The sequence below is a fragment of the Protomyctophum bolini genome (genome assembly GCF_963924005.1).
Source record: "Protomyctophum bolini genome assembly, chromosome: 10".
NCBI lineage: Eukaryota > Metazoa > Chordata > Actinopteri > Myctophiformes > Myctophidae > Protomyctophum > Protomyctophum bolini.
The window spans coordinates 42,024,510-42,035,453 of record NC_137871.1 but is presented as its reverse complement, the minus strand read 5'-3'; the positions used below and the strand labels follow the sequence as shown (position 1 = coordinate 42,035,453).

Genomic DNA, 10,944 nt, shown 5'->3' with positions numbered 1-10,944 from the left:
TTGTGGGGCCCGGTTTACAGCAGAACCCTTTACTATGTGTGGGTAATGTTTGTGGGGCATCACCACTATTTTACTAGTTTCAGACATGTGATGATTGATGCATTGTTGTTCTATTTCCTACAGAGTGAAACAATGTAGTGTCAGCTAGTGGAGACGTTGTGTTAGACAGTCCGACATTGATGCATTGTTGTTCTACTTCCTACAGAGTGAAACACTGTAGTGTCAGCTAGTGGAGACGTTGTGTTAGACAGTCAGACATTGATGCATTGTTGTTCTACTTCCTACAGAGTGAAACACTGTAGTGTCAGCTAGTGGAGACGTTGTGTTAGACAGTCAGACATTGATGCATTGTTGTTCTACTTCCTACAGAGTGAAACATGGTGGAGAAGATCGGTTCAATCCTCATCTCATTCAAGGACGTGAGTATCTCTCACTATTGACATCTTATACAGAGTTTTTTAACACCTACTGTATAGTTTGGTAGACTTCAGGGCTGCAGTTGTAACATTGTTGGCTGGGTTTTCTTTCACATTGTAGTTTGTCAAGCACGCAGTCTGGCGCGCACACAGTGCATCTTCAGGCGTGTGCGTGTTGGTCAAACAAGGATTTCATACTCCTTAGTGACACGTTGCAGACAACTACAGCCTTGGCTGAGAGATAAAGCCAGTCAATAGAAATATGTGGGAGATCGGAATGACAGAAACACTCGATCACGTGTTCTCACTCACATATTTGAACGTGGGCCAGATATGGTAGGCCTGAGGCCTATATTGCTAGGCCTGAGGCCTACCATACCGGCCTGACCGCTCAATAAAATAATGCTGAATTAACTACCAGTAGCTTGTTTTGGTAACTTTGACTTTGCACAATAGCCTCCCATTTAACCTCCTTGTCTAGTAGTCCGGCAGTCGAGGTTGACGGGTGGGAATACAGTCTTTTTTCATTGGCCTAAAATATTGTCTATATACAGTACATACATTAATGCATCCACTAATGACCGGCTGAAAGTATTGGGCTTTTTTATAGGGATTTCTTGTGACCCTTAACATCCTATGGCAGGAAAAGATGTCAAACTTCCATTATGTTTTAACCCGTTTTTGGCGGGAAGTTTTAAAGCATTATGTTATACTTTAGCTATTGAAAAATAGCAGATCTACAAGCTCATAGCACGGCACCGAGTGCCGCGCTATGAGCTTGTAGATCTGCTATTTTGTGAAAATGTGCCTCAAATCTTTGAATATAAATTATTACAGAGTGAACATTTTAACTCAAATCTTTGCTCCTGGGAGGGGGAGGGGTTGTCACTGGAACAACATATTTTCAGATGGGGGTCCGTGGTGAAATACATATATTATTGGGGGTCCTTGACATGGAAAAGGTTGAGAACGACTGACATAAAAACATGAGGTTTCTTCAGGAAACTGTCAGGATTTAGAAGACATTTGTAGAATCGTCCTCGGGTCTAAATGGGTTTAATCAGGCCTACATTTACCTTGCCGACATCACTTCGCCTCTGACATTTAACCCATTCTGACCGGGAACCCGTTTTGGTGTTAGCATCATGTCATGCTTTAGCTATTGAAAAATAGCAGATCTACAAGCTCATAGCGCGCCACCGAGTGGCGCGCTACGAGCTTGTAGGTCTGCTATTTTTGAATAATCGAAGAACGACTGACATTTTTTAGAATCTGATCTCAGGTCAGAATGGGTTCATCAGACCAGTGTGTGTCCAGTGGAAACCTCGTATGAATCTGATCTCAGGTCAGAATGGGTTAATGTAATAATATTTGGACTGCTGGACAGCTGACAGTAGGCTCTCTTCACCCTGTAAAACAATTCTCTGGACAGCTGACAGTAGGCTCTCTTCACCCTGTAAAACAATTCTCTGGACAGCTGACAGTAGGCTCTCTTCACCCTGTAAAACAATTCTCTGGACAGCTGACAGTAGGCTCTCTTCACCCTGTAAAACAATTCTCTGGACAGCTGACAGTAGGCTCTCTTCACCCTGTAAAACAATTCTCTGGACAGCTGACAGTAGGCTCTCTTCACCCTGTAAAACAATTCTCTGGACAGCTGACAGTAGGCTCTCTTCACCCTGTAAAACAATTCTCTGGACAGCTGACAGTAGGCTCTCTTCACCCTGTAAAACAATTCTCTGCGAATGGTTTTACTACTGCCACATGTGGACGGTGTGTGTAACTACAGAGGCTTTAGGGAATGGTTTTACTACTGCCCCATGTGGACGGTGTGTGTAACTACAGAGGCTTTAGGGAATGGTTCTACTACTGCCCCATGTGGACGGTGTGTGTACTTACACTTTTCACAAAGAACAAAAAGGATTATACCAAGGACAACAAGGACATCAAGAAACAAAACAACTTTTTAACACTCAACAAAACATTTGGAGTTAAAACTTGCTCTTTACCAGAAAGGACACACAAAGAACTCGAGGACCAAGACAAACAAAGAACTTGAGTAAGTACGCCTGCAGATTGAGATACATTACAGAACTTTAGAGACATTGAAGGGTAGTAAGACTGTAGTAAAATAGAATAGAGTAGAAATCATAGTAAACTGGGAACAGTTTAAACATTTAAACACATATACCAAGAGTAATGGTGGTATAGTAGCAGAGTAGCAGAGAGTAGCAGAGTAGCATAACAAAGGAAGGCATAACAAAGGAAAGTACCGGGGGAGGGGTGTTAGGTGTGAAGCCAGGTGAACGAGGCAAGCTAGGTGTGAACCTGAACAATGGCAACCATGACAACAGAATCCTTAGCTACAGCACACATTCCTACGGCACCAATTCCAATTGAATACCCAACCACATTAAAGTCCAAAACAGCAAAAGATAATTACAAGACTGAACTCCTGGCAAACAACATAGAGACACTTTATGCAGACTGTGACACAAAGAAGGTTGTAACAAACCTAATCTTTTTCACAAATAGACCTCGGGCATGGATTGAAGCCACACAAGAGCACTACACAGAGATAAAAAAGGCACCGCTGGCCGAGGGATGTAGTCTTAAATTGCACTCAGAGGAAGGTCACACCACTGTAAGCATTTTCAACTCTGGAAAAGTAACAATCCAGGGGAATAGAATACCCATAGAGAAGGACTTCACTAAAATCAGGGAGATGGCAAAAGGAAAGCTCACTCCAAGCATAGACACAACACATCCAAACACAGTAGAGACCCCACCCCCACCAATCAGTGCCACAAAAGGTCACACCATAGAGCCAAACCTGTTTAGCGAGTTGGCCGACAAATTCTATAAATTAGAATATAAGCAAGTACAGATGGAGCAACAGTTATTGGAGCACAGGCAAGAACAGACTCCCAGAGACAGGGCCACAAAGGAACAGGAAGAGAGTGAGCTTAAAGTAAAGGTGAAACAGCTACAAGACAGTGAGCTGAAGCTCAGACAGGAGTTTAAACAGCTAGGGGAGCATATGGAAAAGGAGATAAGACAGCTAAGGGAAAGACAGGAAAGACAGGAAAAGGAAATAGCAGAGACTAGGGAACGTATGAGAACAGACACAGAAAAGCTAAGGAGAACGACAGAAAGTGAAATAGGACTACTCAGGAGAGAGATAGAAAGGCTTGAAAGGGAGGCAAGACAGCAGGGACGGTTAGAAGTAGCACATAGCAGCGTTGACCAACCAACGGTAAGCCAAGTGATCGTTCAAGAAGAAGACCCACCCCAACCCACCCCCACTGCTACATCCCAACCCACCCTCACTGCTACACCTCCGGAAAACCGTCGGCTACAAAACCCAGAAATTGTACTCCTGACTGACTCAAATGGGAAATACATAGATGCAAGAAAGCTCTTCCCAAAGCACAGAGTTGAACACATCAGATGTCGAAACACAGCACGTGCAATGGAGCTGCTGACCAGGGACCGACTGGGCTCCCCCAGCCACATAATAATCCACACCGGCACAAACGACATATGGGACCTGGAAAACTACCAGATGGTCACATCTACCAAGGGAATGATAGAGAAAGCCACCTCAACATTTCCCAACGCAGAAGTAGTCATCTCGGCACTGCTACACAGAGGAGACACAGAATACAACTACATCGACGCAATCAACGCACAGACTTCCAAAATCTGTGCAAGGAAGCATAAGGTCAACTTCGCAGAACACCCAACCCTGCACAAGGGAAGCCTACACGACGCGGTACACATCCGCAAGGCTGAAATCCCAGCTTTTGCAAAGAGTCTGAAGGACACCGCACTCGATCGCGACCATCCTACAGACGCAACGTCCTACAAACGCAACCAACGTGGACAACATCCTACACCCAGACGACAACGCACTGCATACACAGGACATTCTACTAGACATCACCCCTATCCACCAGGCAGACCCTCTCCTAGACACCCCTCCGCTCCAACCAGACCTCATACCACACTCCAGGGCAGCCCATCCACACCCCTGATGCCCACCCCCACCGCTCCACCCAGACCTCACGACATACACAGCTCACCCATACCACTGATGTCCATCCCATACACTCTGGCATCAGTCGCACCACCGCCCTCTCTCCCCCTCCCTCGCCAACCATACACATACGCACAGGCGATGACCAGAGCCATCCCCAGCACACACAGCATCGAGCAGATGTTCATGGATTTCTACGCAGCATGGGCCCAGGGCAGAACCCCTGGAATGTAACAACAATGTGAACAATGGAGTACAAATCACTCACTGTATCATCCTGGAATATACAAGGTTTGAGGTCAACTGCCCTTGGCATCAAGAGCAGAACCCCAGACTTTGTCAAAGAGATTGCAAACATAGACATCATTATTCTACAAGAGACATGGCACAGAGGGGACGGCCCCACTGGCTGTCCTACTGGCTACAGAGAACTTGTGGTACCATCTACAAAGCTGGCAGGAGTCACCCAGGGAAGGGACTCTGGAGGTATGCTAATATGGTACAAATCTGAACTAATCCACTCCATTAAGCTAGTCAAAACTGGAACTTCTTCCATCTGGCTAGAAATAAACAAGGAACTTACCACAACCGAAAAGAATGTCTACCTGTGTGCCACCTACATCCCCCCAATTGAATCCCCCTACTTTACGGAGGACTTTTTCCCCACATTAGAAGAGGATATCAGCCGTTTCCAGGCACAAGGTCACATTGTAGTTTGTGGAGACCTAAATGCCAGAACAGGACATGGGCCTGACACCCTCAACACACAGGGAAACAAACACTTACCAGGAGGGGAAAACATCAGCTCCCCAACATGTCCCCCGAGATTCAACCACGACAAAACAACAAACAAACACGGGTCACAACTACTACAGCTCTGTCGCTCACTGGGTCTGTACATCGTTAACGGTAGACTCCGAGGGGACTCATTCGGTAGATATACATGCAGCTCATCCCTGGGAAACAGCACGGTAGATTACTTTATCACTGACATGAACCTGGCATCTTTCAGAGCTTTCACAGTCAGCCCGCAAACACCCTTGTCAGACCACAACAGAACCACAGCCTATCTAAACAGATCAACACACAGACACAAAGAACAAACGCCAAACAAACTACACAATATAAGAAAACGCTACAAATGGAAGGAACATAGCGCAGAAGCCTTCCAAAATGCTATTAGACAAAAACAAGTCCAATCACAACTGGACCAGTTCCTAGAAAAAACCTTTGAAGAAAACAGTGAAAGTGTAAACAGGGCAGTAGAAGGCCTCAATTATATATTCGAACTTACAGCCTCACTAGCAAACCTAAAAGTATCAAACAAGAAAGCCAGAAAAAATGTTGAGAATGACAAATGGTACGATAATGACTGCAAGAATCTCAGGAAAAAATTAAGGAAACTATCAAACCAAAAACACAGAGACCCAGACAACCACAACACACGTCTCCAATATGGGGAAACACTGAAACAATACAAGAACACAGTAAGAGAAAAAAGAGATCAACACGTTAGAAACCAACTGCAAGACATTGAGGATTCCATACAGACAAACAGCTTCTGGGAAAACTGGAACAGACTTAATAAGCTAAAACAGGACGAATTACCCATCCAAAATGGAGATGTATGGGTAAATCATTTTTCGAGCCTCTTCGGCCCAATCGAGAAGAACAAAGAACAAAAACAAATAAAAGATGAACTACAAAACCTAGAGTCAGCCATAAAAGACTACCAGAATCCACTAGATTCCCAAATCAACCTAAAAGAACTACAAGACAAAATAAAAACACTTAAAACCAAGAAGGCCTGTGGGGCAGACGGAATTCTAAATGAAATGATAAAATTCACCGACCTCAAATTCCAACTGGCCATATTAAAACTCCTAAATATCGTGCTCAGTTCTGGGATTTTCCCCAGCACATGGAATCAAGGGCTGATAACGCCACTCCACAAAACTGGAGACAAATACGACCCAAATAACTACCGCAGGATTTGTGTAAACAGCAACCTCGGAAAAATCCTCTGCATGATCCTCAACCACAGAATTCTAAATTTCCTCACAGAAAGCAACGTCCTGAGCAAATCACAAATTGGCTTTCTACCAAAATATCGCACAACAGACCACATTTACACTCTCAACACCCTAATTGACAACCAAATAAACAAAAACAAAAGCAAAATATTCTCCTGCTTTGTCGACTTCAAAAAAGCATTCGATTCAATTTGGCATGAGGGTCTGATGTACAAACTGTTGGAAAGTGGCATTGGGGGAAAAACCTATGACATCATAAAATCAATGTACACCAACAACAAATGCGCAGTTAGAATAGGCGAAATGCACACAGACTTTTTCCCCCAGAGCCGTGGTGTTAGACAGGGATGCAGCCTGAGTCCAACACTCTTCAACATATATATCAACGAATTAGCAAAAACGTTAGAACAGTCTACAGCGCCAGGCATCCCCTTGGCAAACACAGAAATCAAATGCTTACTTTACGCAGATGACCTGCTGCTGCTGTCCCCAACCAAAGAAGGACTACAGCAGCAACTTTATCTCCTACACAAATTCTCCCAGACATGGGCCCTGACAGTGAACCTAACCAAGACTAAAATCATGATATTTCAAAAAAGGCCCAGCCGCCAAAACCACCAATTTTTCCTAAATACAATCCCACTAGAACAAACTAAAAACTATACCTACCTTGGCCTAAACATCAGCAGCACAGGGAACTACAACCAAGCTGTAAAGGACCTGAGAGACAAGGCAAGAAGGGCATTCTATGCCATCAAAAGAAACATCAAAATAGACATCCCAATTAAAACCTGGCTTAAAATACTGGACTCGGTGATAGAACCAATTTCCCTATATGGTTGCGAGATCTGGGGACCATTAGCAAACCATGACCTGGAAAAATGGGATAAACACCAAACCGAGACCCTACACACAGAATTCTGCAAATCCATTCTCCGTACCCAGCGAAAAACACCAAATAATGCATGCAGGGCAGAATTAGGACGATACCCACTCATAATCAAAATAAAAAAGAGAGCACTTAAGTTCTACAACCACCTAAAAGAAAGTGACCTAGATGCACTCCATAACAAGGCACTCACACACAGTGAAACTCTAGAGAGATGCCCCCTCAGCCAGCTGGCCCTGGAACTCCGGGCACAAACACAAACAGAGCCACGAGATAGAAAACCCATTGGACTAAACCAAATTATAAAACAGCAAAGGGAAAACTATCTGACACATTGGAAAGAAGCAACACAAAAGCAGAGTAAACTAGAATGCTATCTGGCCCTAAACAGAGAATACACAGTGGCAGAATACCTGAGCACCGTGACCGACCCAAAACAAAGAAAAATCTTAACTAGGTACAGACTCAGTGAGCACAGTCTCGCGATCGAGAAAGGCCGTCATAGGCAGACCTGTATCCCGAGAGAAGACAGACTATGCACCCACTGCACACTAAACGAAGTGGAAACCGAGCTACACTTCCTAACCATCTGTCCATTGTACCAAGACATCAGAGACACATACTTCCCACAGATTACAACCACACACGGAGATTTTGAAAACATGACCAATGACAAAAAACTCCCATATCTGCTGGGCGAAGTACAACAATGTGCAAACACAGCAGCAAGATTTGTGAGTTGCTGTGATAGGAGAAGGATATCAAATGGAACACAACCACCCTAAAGACTAATCATTGTGTATATTCCTGCACTATACCTGCATCGAGTTATCTTGGTACACAGAAGTTGATCTATTGAAGATTCTGACCTTCAAAGTACATAATTTTTGTTTTGATTGTATTGCTGTACTGTTGCTTTGTTCTTTCTGCTTTGGCAATGTAAACGTATGTTTTCTCATGCCAATAAAGCCCTTTGAATTGAAATTGAATTGAAATTGTGTAACTACAGAGGCTTTAGGGAATGGTTTTACTACTGCCCCATGTGGACGGTGTGTGTAACTACAGAGGCTTTAGGGAATGGTTTTACTACTGCCCCATGTGGACGGTGTGTGTAACTACAGAGGCTTTAGGGAAACGGGTTTGCTTCTAAATGTAATCAATACATTTTTCATGTCAAGGACCCCAACAATTATATGTAACTAGACCTTACCCGTTGTGAGATATGTGGCCGTGGGGGATACTGCGCCCTGGGTGCGTTTTTTGCATTTCTTATTCACCAATAAATTAATTTATTGGTGAATTAATTTAATTATTAACCCTCTCGGTAGCAAAGATTTGAGTTAAAAACGTTGTGTGTGTGTGTGTGTGTGTGTGTGTGTGTGTGTGTGTGTGTGTGTGTGTGTGTGTGTGTGTGTGTGTGTGTGTGTGTGTGTGTGTGTGTGTGTGTGTGTGTGTGTGTGTGTGTGTGTGTGTGTGTGTGTGTGTGTGAATGATGTACTTAATGGTTACTGTGTGTTTTCTCATCAGATTCCCAGCGTCTCTCACTGGACACAAACACAGCACACTGTGACCTCACTCTGTCTGAGGACAACAGGAAGGTCACACGGGGACGACGTCATCAGTATCCTGATCACCCAGAGAGGTTTGATGGATGTCCTCAGGTCCTGACTGCAGAGAGTGTGAGCGAACGCTGCTACTCTGAGGTAGAGTGCAGTGGAGACGTTTCTATAGCAGGGACTTACAGAGCAATCAGCAGGAAAGGAGCTGGTGATGACTGTTGGCTTGGAAGTAATGGCATGTCATGGAGTCTGTGGTGTCATGGTTACAGTTACTATGTCAGACACAATGGGGAGAGGACTGACCTCCCTGTCGGTCCCTCTACACGCTCCATCAGAGCAGCAGTGGATGCTGACCTTGAGGTCAGGGAGGTCGGGGTCTGCAGAGTAGGAGTGTATGTGGACCGTCCCGCTGGGACTCTGTCCTTCTATGACGTGTCCTCAGAGGACACTCTGACCCACCTGCACACCTTCCAGACCATGTCCACTGAACCCCTCTGCGTTGGGTTCTGGTTGGGGTGTGGCACCTCAGTGTTTCTGTGTGAGCAGAGATGGAGTCTCGATGTGAGCGAGGGTCACATCAGGTCGCCATGGTTACTCCACATGTCTGAGTGAGTCCAGGTTGTCATGGTTACCACCGTCGCCAGTACGCCTGACATCATGGACTCCATATTTGGTCATGAGTGACTCATCATGACATCATGGTGACATCACACTGATGATGTATATAAGAAGCACAGTGACAATCTGTCAATCAAACCTTGATGTGCTAAAGACCCCAAGATAGGGTTTGACCTCTGACCTCCATATTGATATGGTTTGACCTCCGACCCCAGATTGATAGTGTTTGACCTCTGACCCCAGATTGATAGTGTTTGACCCCTGACCCCAGATTGATAGGGTTTGACCACATTGATAGGGTTTGACCTCTGACCCCAGATTGATAGGGTTTGACCCCTGACCTCCAGCTGAACATATTGTGTTCCAGTAGAATAGTTTCTCCAGTCCAAGGAAACAAATATATATCCTATAATAAATGCACCACGTCTCTGTGTGTGTGTGCGCACGTGTGTACGCACGCCTACGTCTCTGTGTGTGTGCACGTGTGTACACACGCCTACGTCTCTGTGTGTGTGCACGTGTGTACGCACGCCTACGTCTCTGTGTGTGTGCACGTGTGTACGCACGCCTACGTCTGTGTGTGTGCACGTGTGTACGCACGCCTACGTCTCTGTGTGTGTGCACGTGTGTACGCACGCCTACGTCTCTGTGTGTGTGCACGTGTGTACGCACGCCTACGTCTCTGTGTGTGTGCGCACGTGTGTACGCCAGGGGGGCAGTCAGACGGATATTTTGTGAAGCCACTAAGGAAATGAAAGTTCATATAATGGCCTGTTGTGGCGCTGTCATTGGGCTCAAAAAAACCCATATCCCCATAGAAGTCCATGTATTTGGGCCCAACTTCACCTAGACTGTATTATCTTAATAAACATGGTCATGAATACTTTTTGCTTCCAGTCACTAGTTTAAAGTCTCATTTCTAATGTCATATTCTTTTTGGAAAATTATGGTCCCATTTATTAAAAAAATGACCATAAAGTCGCGCATGTTCTGAGGGGCGTGGCTACCGTTACAGTCTATGAACGGGATCCCCCACCCACTCGAGTCAAAATAAAAACCAACGAAGAAGAAGGGGGAAGTCCCGCCTCGTTGTCTGGGCCAGCCAAGGGGCCAGCTGGCCTGAACTGGGCCAAAACGGATCTAGAAAGATGGCGACTTCCATTGCAAGGACTGACAGGCTTCATTTTACGTTCACGTTAGACCCGTGGAACGCTTTGTCCATATTTTTTACAGTCTATGGTTTTTTACAGACCTACAAGCTCGTAGCGCGCCACTCGGTGGCGCGCTATGAGCTTGTAGATCTGCTATTTTTCAATAGCTAAAGCATAACGTGATGCTAACACCAAAATGGGTTCCCGTTCAGAACGGGTTAACCCAGCTGGGTGCATGC

General features: G+C 45.1%; 1 protein-coding gene across 1 annotated transcript in view; it reads left to right on the top strand.

Moving 5' to 3' along the window:
• The window catches only part of LOC308322307 (uncharacterized protein), a gene marked incomplete at its 5' end in the record, with an annotated part of 35,148 nt that extends 25,363 nt beyond the window's left edge, over positions 1-9,785 (top strand). The window contains 2 exons of the mRNA XM_080773509.1: positions 370-419; positions 8,905-9,785. Coding sequence (XP_080629635.1) covers positions 370-419; positions 8,905-9,548 — 694 coding nt within the window. The 3' untranslated portion in view covers positions 9,549-9,785. The remainder of the gene's footprint in view (positions 1-369; positions 420-8,904) is intronic.
• Positions 9,786-10,944: the final 1,159 nt, after the last annotated feature.